Consider the following 22,643-nt stretch of genomic DNA (forward strand, 5'->3'; position numbering starts at 1 on the left):
ATGATATCATTCTCAATAACCATTGATCTTAGAGCAGAGGGCAGACTATATGTGACATATAATAATGTATGTTGTCCTTGCAGTGCCAATGCAGAGCTTGTATGATGTCATCGGCCACTCTGACAATGATGTGATGGTACATTTTATCAATCACAGAGTAAGTTATCTATACCACTATCTCACAAATGAACAAAGCGAATTAAACCTCGGCTTCTTGTCCATTAACACAGGGGTTATCCCAAGGATTTAGGAAAGGATGTGTGTTCCTACACTTCATCAAAGTGCTTTTAATAAGAGCATTCGGTTGAAGGCCAAGCATTGTTCTTCTAAAAGTGCCACATTTACATAGTGGACAATTACAAAACCAAGAGCCGAGGCAGCCCGAGAAATGATTTTACATTCCCCATTGTGAACAAAGATATAAACCATAACCTGCAGGTCAATCATTAGTCCATGTTCTATACTTGTCTGATACTTTGCAAGCCACGTGTTTAATTTGTTGATTCATGGCACAGTGGCAGTCCATCCAAGGGATTAAAACCTTAAGCAATAACCCGTTATTAAAATACTGGTTTCATAGACTTATAACCTCCCACCCTCCACAAAAAGTTCATGCGATTAAAAACTAATTGCGTAAAATAATTGATCAAAAGCGCCACGATGGTTCCTACTCAAGACCTTTGCTTCTTAATTATTAATTCCCACAATTAGGCAACTCACTATGTACTGAGTGTGAGGGCCCATGCAATATTAATAGTGATGCATAATTATGTAATACAATCCAGACGTAAGAAGATATATATCCACAGCGGGCTTCGTTGAGATAAAGACATTTTTATTTGCTTTATAAGACTGTTTCATCTCCAAGAGGGTCTTGGTGGATAAAAGAGCCACAACTGCAGGGGTTTTAGTGACCTCTCATATTACTTCTATCAAGTTTAAGACACACGAACATTAGGGAAATATTTCAACACAACAGGCAGTCTTGCTATCAAAGTGCACAGAATGCATCAAAGGCTTACCTCAAAGAAAAAAATATGGATGAACCACAGAGTCTGTCAACAAGGGAACAAATAGTGCCCCTGAATTAGGCTGTAGAACGCAGTGCATTGTGTGATAAATTATATATTATGTTCATGCCAGTATTGGAGGATTATTGAAGGTCTTCATTGTGCCTGAAGCAAATATGGAATCCCAACTACAATGGACTCGCTGGAGAAGTTTGGCTTTCATCTCGAGATATGCTTCAAAGCTCACTTCGAACAGAGCAAACTGGCAATCAAACTAATGTGTAACCGGGCAGTTGTGCACTTCACAAAGCCCATCATCAGATCCGCAGCTGAGATCACACAGAGACAGCGCCGTATCCTCATACAAGGTCTTCCGAACATTATTTTTTTCGTTATTATTATGTTAGAAGCTATGGCGAGATGCTTTGAAAATCTTTAATGTCTTGCTTGTGGCTTGCGAGTGAACATCCTCATCAACCAGAAATCTTCATATATATATAAATATATATATATATATATATATATATATATATATATATATATATATATATATATATATATATATATATGAATAAAACAGAAAGCTTCAGTCTTCAGATCTTCATCATGGATTTCTAATTTGTAAGGACAGCACATAACTCTTTGATAACATTATATATTCACATCTTATCTCACATTAAATAGAACAAACTGAATATACTTCTAAATGCTCAACTACTTTTCATTAAGTACATACCTGATACTTAAAAGCCATTAGGTCCACAGTTCAAGGTTACTTTTTTCTTTTCTGAATAAATGCAACAAAAAAAATTGACATGAATTAGAAAATACAATATTATTAATTCAGAGCGACAAGTTCAGATTGAGCTTGACATAGCAACCCACTCCACGGGCTGTAATATATTACAGTAATATTACCATACTTCTCCAGTTAATTGAATATATTAAGAGTGGAAAACATTTATTTTTATTACAAGTTTTCTAAAATGTTATGTTTAAATATGCAAGTCTATCTAATTAAATATGTACTAATCTGCATCAATTTCCAGAACAGAAATCTGAATATTGGATAAAGCAAGATTCAAAATGTTTCATCGCTACTGAAGTGGAGATTTGTGGCTCAGTGCAGGAGAAAAAAACTTGCCCCTTTAAAGATGTGGATTGAATGCAAAGAATGAGTCTAATAAAATACACTCTTGTATTTTGGATGTTCTCTTTCCTCTAGTCTGAAACATCATGTTATGTACTGTAAATCCAAATACCCCTAAATCTCAAATCTGACTAGTATATGAAAAAAATAATAATAGTAATACGTTTTTCCTAGTGTCTTATCTAAAATGGGAATAAAGAAAGTTAAACGGTTCAAAAATCATTTTGTGGAAACTGTTTGATAGGACATTGAAAGTGACACAATAACATATGATACACCCACACATTACACAACTACTGCATATTACATGATTGATGTTCATTATTCCTGTAGTATGAAAGAAGATACACAGTGGTGAGGTGCACATTGCAGATCATGTAATACTACACAAAATGAGCGCTAGGCCCCAGCCTTAATCACAATCCAAAGAAAACATGGATGTACTTTTACATCTGTGAAGAGTTTCCTGTTTCCAATGGACACTGGAGGGCTGCCATCTATTTTGAGGTCTGGTATGGGTTAGACATTTTGATATTAAACAGGCAGGTTTCAGAAGTCTTCCTCTTGAGTACAATGCTAGATTTATTTTAGAGCCAAAAAGAAAGACCTTAAATAAACTAAAGTATTTGAAATACAAGAAATCACAGCTGTGAAATTCAGATGTTTAGGTCCCCATATCTAGTGCAGAACTTGCCATGAAAACATCTAAATGACTTTATTTCTTCCAGTTATTTCATGAGAGATAAAGCTATTAAGAGAATGGGAAACAGTTTTAGCAGGCGTTTAGGAACTTACCCTTTAAAAACTTAGACGTATGCGATCGTATTCCATACTTCTTTGAGGATATCTCCTCCCCCTTGGTGTCCTGAAAACATAAATCAGATTCTCATCCTTTGATCTAATTATGTTTCAATGCAGTACGATCCTCATTTAGTGAAGCTGTCAAGTAACACCTTAAAATGATATATTAAAGTCAGGCTAATGCCTCTTGAAGTGAAAAGAAAGAAATATGGCTTTTACTCATGCACTGCCACATGAGTACTACATAAATGATAATCAGCTCAATTAGGATGCTTAAAGTGGCTTGTGTTTCTTCAATTTCGCTTGCATTTTATGAATGCATTATGAGTATATCTTTAGAGACTAAGTGTAGATTGTTCATCAGAACATATTTGGAGAAATTTAACATCACTTGCTTACCAGTGGATTTTATGAAGCTACACTTTTTGTGCACAAAAATAACTTTATTGCCCAATTTCTTCTCTTCCGTATCAGTCTCTACTGCACATTTAGAGGGGCAGCTGTGGCCTCATGGTTAGAGACTTGGAGTATTTACCCGAAGGTCGCCGGTTTGGGTCTCAGTGCTGGCAGGAGTTGTAGGTGGGGGGGGAGTGAATGAACAGCGCACTCTTCCACCCTCAATACCTATGGCTGAAGTGCCTTGAGCAAGGCACTAAACCTCCAGTTACTCCCCGGGCGATGAATATAGTTGCTCACTGCTCCGGGTGTGTTCACTTCTCACTGCTGTGTGTGTGTGCACTTGGATATGGAAGCATATGGGTAGCAATATTAAATTTGGAATGTAATATGCAAAATAACAATGCATTTCTGTATATACGTTAACATTTTCCAATACGTTTGTGCAACGTTTGGTGCAAAATGAAAATTAAATTACATAATTTTAATTTGCCATTTCATACACTAGTTTTAACATGTAAAATGAATACTACTTTTAATAAGAAAGTGCTGTAGGTGGAGCGATTCGGCCAGTCAAATTAAAGGAGCGTTTCAGCACCGCCCACAAGTGTGAATGAAATATTGAAGCAATAAACCGATTTGTAACGCACACGTTTTTATAATCAAAATGTACATGGACAAATTGTCTTGTCCATGTTATCCCTTGAATCCTCTTCTCGAGTCTTGAGTCTCTTGACCTTCTGCAAGCCCCGCCTTGTTCAAGCAGTGATTGACGTGGCGGACAGGTGATCAGCTTGGAATGCATTTTCAATGTGCACACTGAATTTAGCTACATTCATTGCGGGACACTGACTGAAAATGCAATCATAAATGTCTTGAATGTGAGTGTAAATGCAATTAAGAAAAATAACATTTGAATGATAATTTTGCCACAGTTTTTGCTTGAACATATTACACATATCTAATCATGTCTGTAATACATTTTCATTTTAATTTTGCAACTTATAAAGCGTATTAAAATATTAATATTAATATTTACATATTAAAACTATTGTAAATGAAAACAATTTAAAACAATTGAAATTATGTGATTTAATTTAAATTTTCATTTTGCACCAAACGTTGCACAAATGTATTGGAAAATGTAAATGTAAATACAGAAATGCATTGTCATTATACATACTATATTGTCATTTTGCATAATACATTCCAAATTGAATATTGCTACCCATATGCTTCTATAGTTGGATGGGTTAAATGCAGAGCACCAATTCCGAGTATGGGTTAACATACTTGGCACATGTCATGACTTTCACTTTTCTTTTTCATTTATGAGAGTAAAACAAAAATTTTTTAAACACAAAAAGTATTTTCGTAGCTTCATAACATTATGATTGAACTACTGATGCTCCATGGACTATTTTAACAATGTCCTTACTACCTTTCTGGGTCTTAAACCCAGTCGAGTTGCTGTATAGGGTCAGAAAGCCCACGGATTTCATGAAACGGATTTCTTCTTTTGTATTCCGAAGATAAAGCGAAGGTCTTACGGGTTTGGAACAATATGAGTGCGAGTAATTAATTACGAAATATTCTTTTTTTGGGTGAACTATCCCTTTAACTGAAAATGTGATTGACAGCTGTGATCAGTATTCACTTTCATTGTGTGGGAAGGAGCAGCTAGGACATTCTTCAAAATATCTTTTGTGTTTTATGCAAGAAAGAAGCTGATTTCAAAAGACATGAGGGTGAATAAACACTGAAAAAAGCGAGCGAAACTTGAGTAAAAACATGGCAACATTTAGATATTTCTGTAACACTGACTCAAGATGTTTTCTTAAGTGGTCCAATGGCCCATTGGACAAAACTTGTGCATCTCCATCTAATTAATGACTATTCACTGGCTTATAAACAGTAATTGAATGGTCTACTGCAGAGGCCTTGAAATCCTCGGAGAGCCACTCGCAGCCCATGCTATCGTCTGGGGTTGATTATGGTTGACCTTGTGTGAAGCACACTTTGAAACAGTGAGTCTAAGCTGGGGAACTGTAGCCAGAGAGCAAAGCAGAAGATAAATGAGCAGATACTGTATTGACACTGCAAAAGGAGATCAATAATGTGATCAATATCTATTTGATTTTTATCACAAAACTCTGTGGAGGAGGAAGACAATTGATCAAACGTGCCAGGACACATTGGCATATCTAACAATATTAATTAAGAAAAACTGCTTTGGTGACTGATTGCTAAATCAGTCAATATTGTTCAAATCAAAACAAATGATTTCTGCTTTCAATGTATAGCCTAATTCTTTCTCAGGATGGATTTACTGTAAGCTTTGTACTACAGTAATTGTCTTAACATGCTAAATGAGTCCTTAGACATGGTTATTATGATAAGAGTTCATAGAAGTTTGAATAATTAAATATGTTATAAATTAAATATAAATATAATATAAATATAAAAGAAAGTTTTTTATTGTTATTTGTTCCTAAAACAAATTGTCATTCTAAATAGCATTTGAAAGCACAAATAGATAGTACACACCCAGTGTTGAAACTTTATTTCACTAATTGCAATAAACAAAACAAAATTTTAATATTTGATGAAAAAAACTAAACAGAATATGTAAATTAGAAATGTTGCCTTAATGAAATACTAAATAAAACTAAATGAAATACACAAGTTCAAGTTAAAGTGCTAAAATGAATTTACTAATATTAAAACTGAAATAAATAAAAACTAAAATAAGTATAAATAATACAAATAAAACTAATATAAATGACAAAAGCACATAACAAAATTATTAAAAGTTAAATTAGATGTGAGCTAATTCAAAATATTAATAAATAACACAGTAGTATAATGCTAAAATAACTGTTCACATCCATAGAAAAGTTATATTAAAAAAAAATATATACATATATATATAATAAATAATTCCATAATGAGGACTGATTTTTTTTCTCTTTTCCCATCTCCCAGTCACAAAACATACATCAGCAGATTTATTTGTGATTTATCTGTAAGCAAATTCTATATAAATACTAAATCATTGCATACACTTTACTGTAAACAATAACTGCAAACAATCTTGATGTCTTTATGACAGCTCAGCTTTTTTTTATCTATGTGCTGGGGTTCAGTGTGTCGTAATGCTAATCAAAAATGGCATCATTTCTGTTAAGGACGCTGTTGACTAAAACACTATCATATAATTAAATCTGTTCATCAATAAAAAGCGCAACTCTAGTAACAGTAGCAGGCGATATAATTCAAAGGCGCGTCAACGATGAGGTCATATTTATTTTGAAGTATGACTCATATATAGTGAATGAAATGTTTTAAGAAGCTTTCAAACATATCAAGCTTTTAAGAAGCCTTCTTAAATTACATGCTTTTAAACATCAGAGGGTCTATGGATATGAGCAATTTCTCAACAAAGCAGCATTTTAACATTATGATTGCTTGCCTACTTATCTCAGGTTCTGTTGCAACAACATATTTGTTATGCTTTGTTCTCATGCGAACACAGTAAGGCTGCCGTTGTAAAATATATCAATTCAGTGACAGCAGATTAAAACCGTCACCTCGATATGAAATGCACAGCAGCTTCATAATAACTCATTATCACAAAATATCTAGGCCATAATGTACACGTTACTGTCAGAATCTTATGAAATAGATCTGTTCGAGGGTCATAAGCAAGCGTTACGATGCTGGATAATAAACACGGCCGGACAGGAAAAGAATTGCATGCAGCTATGTGTGCAATGGGAATACAAGCCTTCAGTGTGCGAATATTTATTGGACATTGTTGAGTGCTGGGGAACATGGTTAATGGTTAACATTACGCAGTCCTTCTGAGCAAGTCCTGCAAGATTAGCACTTACATGTCTTTAGTGCCGACACAGTGAACGGTCATAAAAAGAAGCCCTCATCCGCTCTTGTAAATCAAATCAGGTTTTGAGCGGTGATGATGATTCTGCCAATTAGTTGAGGCTGGACTGGTGAGAATTACTACTCACTATTACACATGGTCCATTCCCGAGATCTATAGCCACCCTCGATTTGGCAATCTCCATACAGGACTAAATGTGATAAGGAATGAATTATACTATTGATGAGGTCCTTAACAAGGTAATAACCGGGCTCCCCAGTCAATAATTATTCCGATAAGAATATCTTTATTATAAAAATGCAGACTACGGCAGAAAGTCGCAGCACCAAAACAATACCCAGAGGTGTAATTGCCTTTGTCTGAAATTATAGTTTTCATTAAATGGAATGCTGCATGTTATTGATTGTTTAAATAAGACTCGATATCTTCCGGTTTCAAAGCACTTGTGAAATTGCATGGCATTGTAATATTCCAAAGCGCTGTTGTGTCTGTTCATCAATGTTATGAGATTCACACTATAACGAGTCAAGGACTATTGGCCACAATAACTGCTGTATCTAAATGGGCTAATTTTATGGGGTTAGATCACAGACCAAAAAAAAGCGAATCACTGCCTCATCTACTTTGTGAACAGAATAGAGAGGGAATATGACAGTCTTGTGCTGTGTTCCATGCAAGGTAAATGTGGGATATTCCCACTGATTGTTTATTATTAATAAATATTATCATTTTGTTTTGTGGCAGACAAAAGTTTTAGCATATTAAAAAAAGGTACAAATTAGATATATTTTATGTTTCATATGTTCAGTTGCATTTGCAGTTGTGAGCTTCATACTTTTGGTTCTTGTTGATCTAATGACTGGTCCTTGCTCTCTCCATGGCTGTTGGGTTGGAGGTCTCTTGACTCCTTCATACTCGAGGTATATTCTGAGATCTGTTGAAAGGCATTGTGATTAAACTAACTACATTGCAGTCTAAGAGAAACATTGGTCAAAGCACAGTAAATAAGACACAAAGTGACACATGTTAAGTTTATTTTACCTTATTGGTTCTAGAAGGGGATGACCTTGTTGATAAAGCTGCATTTTGATGGTTTTTGAAGTCATTGTAGGAGTTTGGTTCCTCCTCAACTTCTCTTACTTCCATCTGTGGAAGAAGAAAGCATTCAGTTTTTTTCCTAATTTTGGTATTCAGTAATCTTCATGACTGAAATGTGATATGATGTATATTGCTTGTTAGGTAAAAAAAAAAAAAAAGTTAGCCTGAATACACTGTAAGTCGCTTTGGGTAAAAGCGTCTGCTAAATGCATAAATGTAAATGTAAATGCTTTTGTTTTCACCTGTTCAATCGGAAGATCAACCTTCATATTTTCATCTTCCAGTACTTCAGATGCTACTACTGCCTCCTTCATTTTGTTTGTGGCTCTGAAGACACTTTTTTCTGGAGAGGGCAATAAATCCTAATTACATGCTGACCGTATGTTCGATGCATCCATTAGTACAGAAAATTCTCTTCGTTTTCAAAAGCATCCAAAGTTTCATATTAAGAAAAAAATGAGGACTGCAGCAACTATCATTGTAAATATTTAATCTAAAGCAACCATTAAAGGAATACTCCACTATTTTTGAATATAGGCTAATTCTCCAACTCCCCTATAGTAAAAAAAAGTTGAGTTTTACCATTTTCTAATCCATTCAGCTGATATCCGGGTCTGGTAGCAGCACTTTAGCTGTAGCTTAGCATAGATGATTGAATCTGATTAGACCAAATGACAAAATAGTTTCAATATTTTTCCTACTTAAAACTTGAATTTTCTGTAGTTACATCGTGTACCAAAACTGACGGAATATGAAAAGTAGTTTTTTTATTAAGTTGATGATATTACACAGCGCCTAAAAATAGGCTACCTTTGAAAGATATTTTCAGGCACTGCATATATTATTGCGCCAGATGCACCTATGGAACAGCAGCAAAGTTCTTTGATTATTAGACTGTAATATCACAATTTTTTGTCGGTATTAGTACGCAATGTAACTACAGAAGAGTCAAGTTTTAAATATGAAAAATATAGAAACTCTTTGGTCATTTTTGAGCGAGATGCTCAACGTTCTAATAAGATTAAATGATCTTTACTAAGCTACAGCTAAAGTGCTGTAAAACGCTCAATATCTTTTCTCAAAACATAGGCTATTAACACAGACAAAAAAAAAAAACCTGTCTAGAGATGAAACGTCTTGTTTCAGCAGACAAGACATGAGGGTTAAAGTGATAAACACCCTTCAGCATTACACAGAACACTTCACCTCACATCAAATCAAGTCCGTCCAAGCTCAGCACTTCACTGAGCATTTAATGGGCTTTCTTGATCCTGAGATGCAAACTGCATTCACCAGTGCCTTTGACATTCAAAGGTAAGACAATCTTGGCTAATGATAGGCTGACAGCAAATGCATTCCTGCTCCAGTAGGTGATGGGAATGGCTCTCGCAGTCATGGCATGTTTGATTACCCCTCCGCAGCGACTGATGTAGTTAAAAGGAGGTTTCTTGTTTTATTTATTTTTTTCTGTTTCTGCCATTAGGAGTGGCATTATGTGGATCTTCTGTCCCATGGGACATGATCAAGTGTCCAGAGTAGGTATGAGCCTTCATTGAGGGGCTTTTATAAGCATGGCTGCAGACATACCGTCCAAGGCTAATGCGAGATCTGCATGAGTGAGGGAAACTCAACTCCATCACAAGGACTGCTGGCTCGGCTCTTATGAGCAAAGTGATGGCAGCTCCGGAGCGCCTACAATTACTCACTGAATGACCTCATGGCATGTAAAAGACACAAGGCACTTGCTCAGTCAAAGTCTTGTTCGGTTAATCCAGTGCACAAAAAGTGTTAATCTCATTCATGTGTGCCACCTCAGATTTGTGAGCAAAATGGATTTTGAATACAACAAAATATATACACATATAAACAACAAATAAGAACAAAAACAAAAAAATACAAAGTTGCACAAATTTTGTAAAGAAATAATAAATGATTTAAAATATATAACATAAAATGAATCATTTAAATGTTATTGTATATTAATATATTAGATTATCATTCAAAATATTTGTTTTATCTTTCTAAGGGCCTGGGACACACAAGACAGTTTTAAAATCTTATCCAAACCAAGACAGTGAACTGAAAACAGCACACAACATCCGGTTGGTGATGCTTGCTCACTCTCATTGGCTGTGTCACATCAGAGGCAGCCCGACCAAGAATCATAAATATCAAACATTTGAGTTTCAAACAGGAGCAGTTAAATACCTGGATTATTTGGACAGAAAATAATTTACAACAAGCCACAAATCAGTCGTTTGGGGTTGTAAATCTGTCTTAAAATCATCCCTAACATTTCAAGCCTTATGCTCACCAAAACTGTGTTAATTTAATCAACAGACTGTTCAAAAGAAACACAAATATTTAAAGCATAAATGTTTTTCAACATTATAAATTTCTTTACTATTACTTTTGATAAATTTCATGCATCCACGCATACTGAATAAAATAAATAATTTATTTTTAAAAAAATGGCTGACCCCAAAATATTATATTATAATGTATGAGCAATCACACGAGTGGCAGTGCAATATGGCTGTGTAAACTGTAGGCACAGCTGTGATTTGGGTCGAGTGCCATAGGTAATCACAGTGTACCGATATACAGCCATATTGCATGGCTATGAGTGCGATACTGCATTTATATACAACTTTTCGACAGCACAAGTGTGTAAATACATAAGAAACAACAATGAAGTGTCTTTGAAGACCCTCTTTTGTGCAGAACCACTTCCTTCCACCATGGATTCAAATCTCAAATTTATAGCTGAGCCCAAGCCTCTGTTACTAATTCGAAAACATCACTAGTAACAAAAGAATGTCAAGTTCTTTCATCGAAAGCTCCTTGTATGCCTGTATTAAAAGCGCTCTTTATTATGTAGAGTATTATGAGAGAGATGTACTGAGAGAGTGTGATTACCTGCATCTGATACAGCATTCTTTCTTCAGCTCAATCTCATATTCACAATTAAACAAATCCACTGAGGAAAGCGTTATCTTTGTCACACTATCCTTTAATCTGGAAGTGAGCCCTGGAGCTAATATCTCCTTAAAAAAAAGTCAAAGCAAATTTTTCAAATGGACATTATCTTTATTTACTAACTGCATATTTGAAGACTAAAAAAAGTACTTTGTACTTCTTGTACTTCGTGAATAAAAACAGCATTATTTATAAAATGAATGTATTATTAGAAAATTTGGGAATCCGCCATGACACTCGCTGTGAGAAATACCGTAAGCGAAGAGATACAAAGGGTGAAACAGTTGGAGTTCCGATATCATTAGAATATCACTCTCCTCTCAGCCAATCAGATTCGAGGACAAGAAAAAGCAGTTGTATATATTATATTATATTATATTATATTATATTATATTATATTATATTATATTATATTATATTATATTATATTATAGAATATGAATTTGCACAGTTAGACAGTTAGACAGTTAGAATATGAATTTGCATGTCACCTTAAAAACACTGGTGCATAACGACCATGTATAAAATATTACGTAATAATGGTATCGAAAACGGTAGTTATGATGTAAGTCTTTATACGCAACAGAGTGAGAGGAACTTGGTGAATGAAAACGAAAGAACAGAAACTAATATAGAGAACCAATAAAGAAAAATCAGAGAGAATGAGAGAGAGAGATTTCTCATGAATAACTTATGAATATTTTGTTTACTTATCAGAAAAAAATGGAAACATTTTGTTTTCCCTGGCATAGCTAATAAGACACTTGCATACATTTTAAACAAAATGTCCTGATTGAATTTATCTATGATTTAAAGCCCTCTGCAGCATTTGAATCCATGCTGAGCTTTAATATTCCTCTCACAGGACGGCATTCTATCCAAGAATGAAAGCGTATTTCCCTAATGTAGGTGGGCTTTAGAGAACAGCCTGTCAATTCAAAGCAATTTGTGGTGCACACACACCCTCGCTCACTGTATTGCACCGCACACATGCAAGAGTACAAGATCCCTCTTTTTTGCCACTCTCTTTCACTCCTTTAATCATAAATGCTTCACAATCACACAGCAGAGATGGTATAAGAGAAAGACTGAGTGCAGAGAGCCAGAAAATAAGGCTACTACTAAAACAACAGCCACAGTGCCTATCAGCAATTATGTAAAATGCCTGTATATGGCGAAGGAAGAGGCGGGAAACAGAGCTCTAGGGAGACAGAAGGAAAATCGTATCACAACTTGCCACACTCACCCGCCGTAGCAAAGAGATCTGGGATTTTCCATCCCTGCCTGGGCTGTTTGGCGTAAAAAACGGAGCCGGTGCTGTCCACTCCTGGTTTTGCAAACTATGAGGGTACAAAAAGCAATCTTCAAATAAAGACCATACATGGCTTTGATTCGATCTGATGCTTAAAGTGTGTCTACAATCCTTTGATAACAAGAAACAACTGTGTTTCAAGCACAGCTCGTTCTTCCTCTTTTACTCTCTTTTTCACATTTTCCATTGACCTCAATTTTTCATGAGCTGATATGCTTTGTGGCTCCCCAGCGACCGGCACGGTATTGAATTCATCTGGTTCCAATACATCCCATGCACAACCTATCAATCACCAGAGAGCACAGCAAACTAATCATTTATTGATGAAACAGGGCAGCCATGAATTTCTAACTGCAATAGTCTTATTTATCAAGCCAGATCAAACAATGAGGATCCAAACAAGCTTTAAAAAAGAGACTTGGAGGGAATAACTTATTCTTCAGCAGACTGCAGACAGTTATTGATGATGAAAAGAGAAGACTGGGGCACTGGAGACACAGAGAGAGACAGAGCAGTGGGAAGAGGAGTTTAGAGTGATGCTTTGACAGCAGGATGCATGTCTGAATTAATACTCCCACAAAAGGTAATTTTCTTCCAGCAGTCAGTGCATACCGGATTTACCATTGGGAGCAAGGTGAGCCATTTCTGGCACAGTGAGGGAAAGAGAAGGCTTAATACATTTTTCTCCAGCTCTTGCCACTGTTAGTTGGCTCCATAGAGAGGCAGCATGGGGGTACTTCACTGATCTCCGTCTTCCACTGGTACACACTTCGGGCAATGGTGTTTGCAAGCCCACTAACATGGGGCCTGGGGAATAGCTGGATATTTGTTCTACTCACTTGCTTTTTTAAAGCAAACTCTGCCTGACATGTCTTTGAATTTGAACAGACTTTGGTGGGCAACGGAGTAATAAAACAACAGAATGGCCAAAAGTTCTGCAGGAATATCCGATTCATATAGTTTGAATTCATTCAGAATTAAAGTTCATAAATGACACTTTCAGGATGAACGTGCCAAATTCACAATATAAAAACTAAAAGGCATAAACTCAAGAAGATGTTAATGTATTACAATATTAATGAGAGTAAGTGAGTGTCTGAGTAGTTCAAGATCGCTTTTAATTCAGTCCAAGTTGCAGACAGCCTCCCGGTGGACCATTCGCAGTCCATCCACTGACTATTTGACTCATGCTGCACAGAACTGGCAACACTTCTTGAAAATTTCCAATCTGACTGGGTGGTTGTTCAATTTGACTATAGGCTGTTGTGATTCACAGGTCCGCCTGTAAACAGATGCACATTCAGAAGGTGCTTGGTTAATACAATCAGTTAGAACTAATCACTGGATTTGGCTGGATGTGATGCCAGGATAATGCCACCCAATCACTGAAAACATTTGGCTTTTCTACACCCTTTAATTATTGTGTTATCTATGTATCTATTTCAAACAAAACCACTCCTAAACAGCATGTAAAAACAAAAACTCCGGATGGTCACTTTTTATGTCATTATGAGGATTCTCTTCCCATCGAATTAGGCATCTTGACCCGAACGCCTTGTGCTAAAAGTTCCTACATTTTGTAATTATAAGTTTATCGGGTTCACGTACCTTGGCAGAAAAAATACGAATTATGGAGGACACCAGGTACATTCTTGACTATTTCTAGGGGAAATCGTATTAAAGCCAAAATGGAAAGTGAACATCAAATGGATATTTAATCAAAATGTATGTGGCATTTTTTGACAACCATATAAACATTAACCACACTAGTGTATACATTCACTGCACTAGGAATGCACACGGCATCTAGGAATTTCGGTCAAATAAATGCTGTTTGCACAATGGAAAATACATACAATATGCATCAAATAGTTATACACATATATAAATGACTGCAACAGCAAGACTGTAACTGTAACTGTTACAACTTTATCTGTTGTAACGGTATGTAACTGTAATAAAACTTAACAGTCACTACAGCAATAGTTCTCTCTTCCACCATGTCTAAAATTTACGGCCTGTTGAAATCAGAAACTCAGGTATCAAATACCGGGCTTACATTTTTGGTATTAAGATGTGTTTCATCAAGATGATCACATGTGGACGACTATAAACACAAATGTAAACAGGGTCTAAAATGGTTTGCGCTTGTCCAAAATTGTCTGAGTTTCCCAGTCGTAAATACAACTTGAGGGGTCATTAATGTGCACTGTTCAACTATTACTGATAGCAAGCTACAATTTGGACCAGACTTTATGTTGACAGTTAAGTCTGGCTAAGTGAAACAAGTTCTCATTTAACCAAGGCATTTGGAGGTGGAAAGTCTGAGTTCAGTTTATTAAATTCTTCTATAAAAAAAGTAAAAAACATGAAAAAAAAAGAGGTTTTTAGGAGCCAATTAAGACATTTTCCAATAATCACCAATTTAAGGTCCATTATTACTCCTTTTATTAACATTAGTTTTGGTGTATCATTTCAGGACCAAATACAACACCAAATACAGGTGTTAATAAAGTACAAAGCTTTTTGCATGATAGTTGCAATAAAATCAATGTGTCTTATCTGACCACTTCTGATGGAATCCCCTATCTCAACACCAGATCTACACCCCCGCTGTATTAGCGAACCACTCCTCCTGCCTTTACAGGACAGGCCTGACAGAGAGCAGCTGGATGGGTGTCTTCACCAATCCCCTAGAGAAACCAATGCTTTTCCAAAACAGGAAGCCACTGCAGGGATGGCAGCAGGTCTGACATGAGCAAGTCATGGGAGTTATGAGGGGACAGGTACACCCTACAGTGCAACGGAGAGGGTCTGAACAGCTTTACTGCCTCTGCATGTCACAGTCATGGATGTGTGGCCTCTAGTACAAAAGGGTGTGATCGTCTCTGTCCCTGCTGCACTTTTCCACCCGTGTCAACTTTGCTGACACCTCGCTCAACATCTGTTAGGCCAGTAGGAGAATAAACACCTAATGCTGTGCTACTGCTTTCATCTGCCAGTGCAGTGCCAGCTCTGTCACATGAAAAAAAGAGAGAGAGAGAGATTTCTAATAATACACTGGCCTGTCCAAGCAGTTTACATGACAATAAAAATATAGGTTTAAGTATACTGTATTGATTTCTAGGGGAAGATGAGAACAATTCTGTAATTCAATTTCTTTATCGAAATGTTTACAATGAAATGACATCATTGGATAATGTAACCAGCGAGCCAGAGAAAAAGAAGGTGTTTTGGAAGAGGAGCTTGGTGCAGGCCATAGCTGAATCTTTGTCTCCCTCATGTGATGAATACCAGAACTAAAAAAATAATGGTTTGAGATGGAAAAATCCTGCGATGGATTAAAAGAAAACACACATAACATGCTATGTACTTGTTTTTTTTTTTACAAATACCTTTTTATGCTTCATTTAATTTTTTATTACAAATGAATACAAGTAATTTATTAATTTTGAATTAATCATGTCCTTTCACATGTTCCTTTCAGAAATCATTCATTCCTATTTTGGTGCTTAAGTAAGTTCTTGTGATTATCAAACTGAACACTTTTTCCCCCCGAACTCTTCAATGAATAGAATGTTCCAAAAATAAAAACATTTAACTGAAATAGAAAACTTTTTTTTTTTTAAGATTTAGAAGTATCAATGCCAATTTTTTTTTCATTTAATTCTTGCAGAATAAAAATATTAATTTCTTTAAAAAAATTACTCCAAATTTATGAACAGAAGTGTAATTATATTCATTAAATCACAATTATATTAAATAATCTGTAATTTAATATTTTTTTATATGAATGATACTTAACATAATTAATAATAATAGTAAATGTACTGTATGTGAAATGTATTATGTATTAATGTATTAATTAAATTTTATGCACACACACACACGTTTGTTTCTGTAAATTGTAGGGACTTTCCATAGACTTCTATTACTTTTATACTGACCAAATAATATTTTTTATCCTTTAACCTAAACCTACCCCTTACAGAAAACCTGATTGCATTGTTACACTTTCAGGTAATTTACTAATTTTCACAGGGTGGTCCTTACAATGTCAAAAATATTAGGTTTTACTATCCTTGTGGGGACTTTTGGTGAAGCATAAACAAATACACACACACACACATACACACTCATACATATATAATAATAATTGTATATATATGTAATGTGTATAAATGTTTATTAAATATTAGTTTGTAAAGAAGTTAAATGTATAATATAAACATTAACATAATCCTTCTGATCTAAATCAAGAATCTCAAGCAAGATTGTGAGAAACAAATATAACAACATGTGTCAAAACATTTTTCTGGTATTGTATAGCGTTGAATTACTATTACAGATTCTCAGCAGGGAAAACAAATACGTGATTGTTTAAAAGTGTTTGTTCTCCTCTCAACAAACACAGATTAGAGGTAAATGTAAACAGATTATGGAACGGCACCTTGGAATTTAATGACACTTTGATGAGACTTTGATTGCTATTCCATCTTCATTGTATCAAAGATAATTGGCCACTTTCTTCAAATTATTTCCTCGACTCAATGAAGCTGATGAAGCATGAGAAATCAATAAGAGAACAACAGACATGGAACAACCACAGGAGCTTTCCCTTCTAACATCAACAGGCAAATGGTTTACCATAATTTTTCTTATTCACAATAACCAAATGTCTCAAACTTTACTTTGGAGAGCTCCGGGTCCCAGTCCACTAAGTGTGTTTTTTTTTTCTCCATCACTTATTTGCCAGGTCTAGCTCTTGTTTTAGTCTGGACCATCCCAAAGCATTAAGTGAACACGTGCACTATCACAAAACAATTTATCCTCATTCCGTGGGTACAGGGGAGGGTTTCAGCGCCTTCCCCCGGTGAGGGAGTTCGGCTCTCACTTGATCAAGTAACACAAACTATGAGTGCTGGGACAGTTTGAAAAAGGAGAGGTGAGAAGAACTCAATACCTCCTCCAGACATTGATTGATGAGGGGAATGTACCCACTCCCAACTCACACTGCCACATATCAGCCTGATTGGAGACATTGAGATCCTGTGACAGTAACATTTTTCTCAACTATCTGATCTTCAACACTAATAAACAGTAGCAAATTTATATCTGGGCCAAATTGAAATTTTTTCTCGCTAACTGGTTTCGGTCCGAGGGGAAAGGGAAGGGTGCTGATCAAGATCGGTGTCTTGTAAACTAATTCATGACATTAGCTCTGCGCTGTTTAATCTCCATATTACAGTTCAAGAACAGAGCAAATAAGAGTAATATTGCATTCCACAGCGCAAAAACATGCTCATTTGCTTGTGTTCATGCCTGCCTTCTGAATAATTAGCCTATTAGTCTTTGACCATGCAAAATCAATACCAGCATTTCCATTAAATATTTACTTAATGTAATCACCATTTTATCTGTTAAATAGTTTATTAAAGAATTTTTTTCATTATCCTTACCAAAGTTCGGTCTTCTTTATCTTTTTTTAGAACTGGATGAATGCCATTGTTGACCCTAAGAAAAAGAGGAAGACAAAGAAATAATTTAATAATTAAAAATAAAAATCTGTTATCATGTACTCTGCTTGTTCCAAACCTGTCTGCTTTCTTTATTCTGTGAAGGACATGTTTCGAAACCAAAAATCTTTTTTTCTTATGACAGTTCTGGCAATGTATTATTCATTCTATAAATAAAAACAAAAAATATAAATTTAGCTTATTGTATTGTCTCGTTATTTTATATTTTATATACCATACCAATCATTCAGTTAAGGGCCAGTGTGTGTGTATATATATATATATATATATATATATATATATATATATATATATATATATATATATATATATATATATATATATATATATATATATATATATATATATATATACACACATACACACACTTTTATTATTAAATAAATACTTTTATTCAGCAAAAGTGACAGGAAAGATATAGATGTATAGATACTGTATAATATATATCACAAAAAATTCAAATGCTGTTCTTTTTAACTTTCTATTGATTAAAGAATCCTGAAAAATGCATCACAGTTTCATCAAAAATAGTAAGCAACACAACTGTTATCAACATTGATAATAACAAGAAATGGGTTTTTTTTTAAGCAGCAAACAAGATTATTAGAATAATTTCTGAAGGATCATGTGACACTAAAGACTGGAGTAATGGCCACTGAAAATTCAGCTTTGGCATAACAGGAATAAATTACATTTTAAAATATATTACACTACATTTAAAATACTTTAAAATAATTTTAATAATAAGTTATAGTATTACTGTTTTATTGTATTTGTGACTTCTTTCAAAAAATATTTAAACTTTTTAATAGTAATGCAACTTTTTCACATTTCTGTATACCTGCATAGAATCAATCATATTACTTCAAACAAGGACTATTTCTACAGTGCTTTTCTGTCCTTCGCCTTTTGTTCTCCATGGAAGAAAGAAATCATACAGGTTTTGAATGGCAAAAAAATTCAGTTAATGATGGCAATTAAACTACAGTATAAGAAAGTTCAACAAAATGGCATCATACATCTCTTGATTACTGTCTTTGCAATTATAATGTCTTATAATCTTTCTCACACATCGGCAATATCGTGGATTACTCCCTTGCTTGGGGCCAGATGATATGGCAAAGACCGGAACCTCTCTCTCCCTACAGCAACATAATAGTGGTTGTTCTGCAGATCATACGATCCACGTACAGGCTTCCCATTCAGCATGCACAATCTGAAAGATAATGAGATCACTCAGCATTAACTATATGTACATTTTACATATGTACATTTTATAGATATAGCTCATACCTGTGCACAGCTCCAGTGCGAAGGTGAACTCTCTCGGTCACCATGGCCAACACGTTTTCCCAGCTACCAAGCGTGTGTTTGGGAATCAGCACCCGTGCTGGAGGAACCAAGATATCTCCATTGGTAAAGACACTACAAGATATAATCAAATTTAGCACTTAGGACCTCACGCCACACATGTATGCTTACAAATATGTTTTGTTTTCAGAAACAAAGCCAATATACACTGATAATTAACAACATGAGGAAATTATGCCATTAGAAATAAACAATTAAATAAAGCAAAGGACATCGGCCTGATTTTATACCATTAGACAGTATTACAGTTTTAAAGGATTAGACTTTGCCGTAGCCTGAGGCTTTGCCATTGAAGATTTCCAATAGGGACACATTAAAAGCAGGGCTCACTTGATGATGCACGACTCATTACTGATTCTCTTCCATCGAGCTGGGACAATTATTCTGCTGTGAACTACAGGTTGGATCTGCAGTGGAGAAAAATGAACAGGACCCCGCTGAGCATCACTGACAATAACTGTTCCACTGCTCATTTAGGGCACTTACACATCTGGTTTTCCTCAATCAGCCATCTTAAATGCTACGTTGGTTGCTGTTCAGATGGAAACAAGGAGCTAAAAGGGTGACAGACAGTGACATATACTGCCATAACCTCAAGCAAAGTCGCTCTAAGTGGCCATTTTTATGATTATGGCTCTATTATGGTCCATTGCATGTTGGTCTCTGTCCTCAGTTGCAAAAACAATTAGCTTAATACGTCACTTAAAATAGTCTAAACTTGGAATAATACGAAGCCGGAATCTTTTGACTCCTTATTTGAATCCTATGCAAAACAGATCACGTGACACCGAAGAATAAAGTAACAGCTGCCAGAAATTCAGCTTTGAAAATTACATTCAAAAACAAAACAAAACAATTAGTTTAAGAAGCAATAATATTTCACAGTATTATTGTTTTTATTCTATTTTTAGATATCAAATAGTATAGTATTCTGGTAAAGTTGTGCTTATATTGTGCTACTGCTGAATAGTTCACAATCCTGCAGAGTTTAGCTCCAACTTTAACGAAAAACACCTGAAGCAGATCATTGGGGTGTGCGTGAAAATTATAGACAGGTGTGTGAGCAGGAGAGGAACTGACTCCAGAGCAGGGCTTTAACCAGATGTTTTTTTATTGTTCATATTTTAATACATGATATAAATGGTCTCTGCATTTGAAACAACTATGTATAAGAGTGAAAATAACAATATGGCTGCATCTGAAAGTGACATATCGCCATGTTGCCCTATGAGGAATTGAATTTGCAAACAGCATTTTTTCACGAAGACAAAACTGATTTGAGACAGGCTTCTGAGGCAGCAAAAAGATTTAATGGTCTACATCAAGTCTTCATTGGTGATAACTAAACTAATATACAGGCTAATAGAGTTCTTGTGAGTAAAGGAAGGAAGGAAGTTTTTTAATTTGCTATTATTTTACTGTATACACTAAAAAAAATGACAGAAATTAGAGGTAGGAGTCTTTAATAAGTAACACAAAGCCGCATTCGTGCAGTACTTGCATTGAATGCTGATTAATAACCTAAAATAATTTTATGAGCAGTCAGAAAACTCCCCTAGTATACAGAGACTGTCCTACACATAGCCTACCTGATAGTTTGAAATGAAGAGAAACAGCTGACTCAAATGGAGATTTTATAGTGAAATCAATACACATGTGCACTTCATGTTCTTTCACAACAAGGGGAATAAAATCAGTCATCCGCTACAGTCTGAGTAAACCCTACACAGATATTCTCCTGGAGAGATGTATCAGTCAACAACAGAAAAATGTAGGATGAAGAACACCAGTAATAATCATACTGAAAACATGTTATGATTTACCATGGACACTTTTTCCTCTTGACCTTACTGATGTACAAAACATTCTCACAAATCCACACATACAGAATAAAGTTGCCTCCATTTATTTATTTATTCATGTATTTATTTCTTGAATGAGTAAAGGTTTTATGCTCTTTTATCATTCTATCAAAAATGATGTAGTAACTGTGACTCTTACCAGTTCACTTTTCTTTTTGGGAGGTTTCTGTGTTGTTATGTGACGATAGCTATCAAAGAAAAAAGAAGAAAGAAAGTATAAAGTCAATATAATATAACATAAGCATATTATTTTGATGGTTTTGCATTGCAATGTAAAATGTATATAAATAATAATAATAATAATTCAGTTAAAATGTATTTCTGAACACATTAATGTAAGCCTATTAGGCTATTCTACCCTGTATTAGGCTGCTAATGTTTTACATTAATTTAATTCATAATCAATAGTTTTCTAAAAATCAACATAATACAACAGCAGTGTAGTTATTCTCTTGTAAATAACGTAAACTGCACCGTTACCATAATGTGGATGAATAAACTTAACTTACTCCATTTGTTTGAGTCTCTCTGCTCCGGCTGCCACATATATCTCTCCATGCACCAGCTTCTCCAGATTCGCCACCCTGTGACCCTTGTTAGGGGTGTAAATATTTCGCACTGCCCCAAAGTGAGCTGTGATGCCTCGAGTGACAGTGTTCAGAAAGCTTTCAAAAGTGTATGACTGGCGTTGATTGATAACAAACTTTCGGCCGGGGTAAAAAGCATCTCCGTTCCTGAACACAATGACCGTTTTGGGCGGCGGAGGATGCGCATACATCATGAACTAAAATAACTCTGCGGTAATCCACGGGGAGGTGCTGACAACACCTAATTAAATATATAAATAAAACACAATTTTAGTAACCGCAAACGAAATGTTTGAATCGTTGTCTTCCGCGTTACTGGAGGCAGCCAGATGTTGTTTGGACGAGTTTCCACAGTAACGGAGTGAAACGCTAAGAAATGGCAAGAGTGCTACAAAACTATTTGAACAAACAAAATCGGTTGTATATATTTATTTTTATTTTAATAGCTTGGGTAAAACAAATGCATACATTTTAAAAAAGAAATAATAATAAAAGAGTTTTGTTCTAATTTAGTCCGTGCTCTGAGGTAACTGGAGATTTAGTTGCCGCGGTCGGCTTATTTTAGTCAACCGTCAAACAATAGATTAAATTTTAATCAGTGTATTGTTTACTCCTGTCTCGGAGACAGTGTTTTGTAGG

At 35.2% G+C, this 22,643-nt stretch overlaps 1 protein-coding gene across 1 annotated transcript; it reads right to left on the reverse strand.

The window, feature by feature from the left end:
- Window positions 1-1,718: 1,718 nt before the first annotated feature.
- On the reverse strand, window positions 1,719-22,334 carry dcdc2c (doublecortin domain containing 2C). Its single transcript, XM_026286816.1, has 12 exons — window positions 21,927-22,334; window positions 21,557-21,605; window positions 19,886-19,962; window positions 19,478-19,609; window positions 19,254-19,400; window positions 18,107-18,161; window positions 12,582-12,675; window positions 8,599-8,699; window positions 8,300-8,404; window positions 8,094-8,192; window positions 2,956-3,025; window positions 1,719-1,797 (listed from the first exon to the last, which is right to left on the reverse strand). Exons 1-12 carry the CDS (start codon window positions 22,196-22,198, stop codon window positions 1,754-1,756), a joined length of 1,245 nt encoding a protein of 414 aa, XP_026142601.1. The 5' UTR covers window positions 22,199-22,334; the 3' UTR covers window positions 1,719-1,753.
- Between the last annotated feature and the right edge of the window lie 309 nt (window positions 22,335-22,643).

Source organism: Carassius auratus, chromosome 17, assembly GCF_003368295.1.
Source record: "Carassius auratus strain Wakin chromosome 17, ASM336829v1, whole genome shotgun sequence".
Lineage (NCBI taxonomy): Eukaryota > Metazoa > Chordata > Actinopteri > Cypriniformes > Cyprinidae > Carassius > Carassius auratus.

Excerpts from the sequence above, each read along its gene's own strand:
- dcdc2c (XM_026286816.1), bottom strand. The coding sequence starts at position 22,198 with ATGATGTATGCGCATCCTCCGCCGCCCAAAACGGTCATTGTGTTCAGG. Across the intron at positions 12,676-18,106 it reads ATAAAGAAGACCGAACTTTG|TTTGCAAAACCAGGAGTGGA; the intron begins GTAAGGATAATG and ends GTACCCTCATAG. Across the intron at positions 3,026-8,093 it reads TAGATCAACAAGAACCAAAA|GACACCAAGGGGGAGGAGAT; the intron begins GTATGAAGCTCA and ends TTATGTTTTCAG.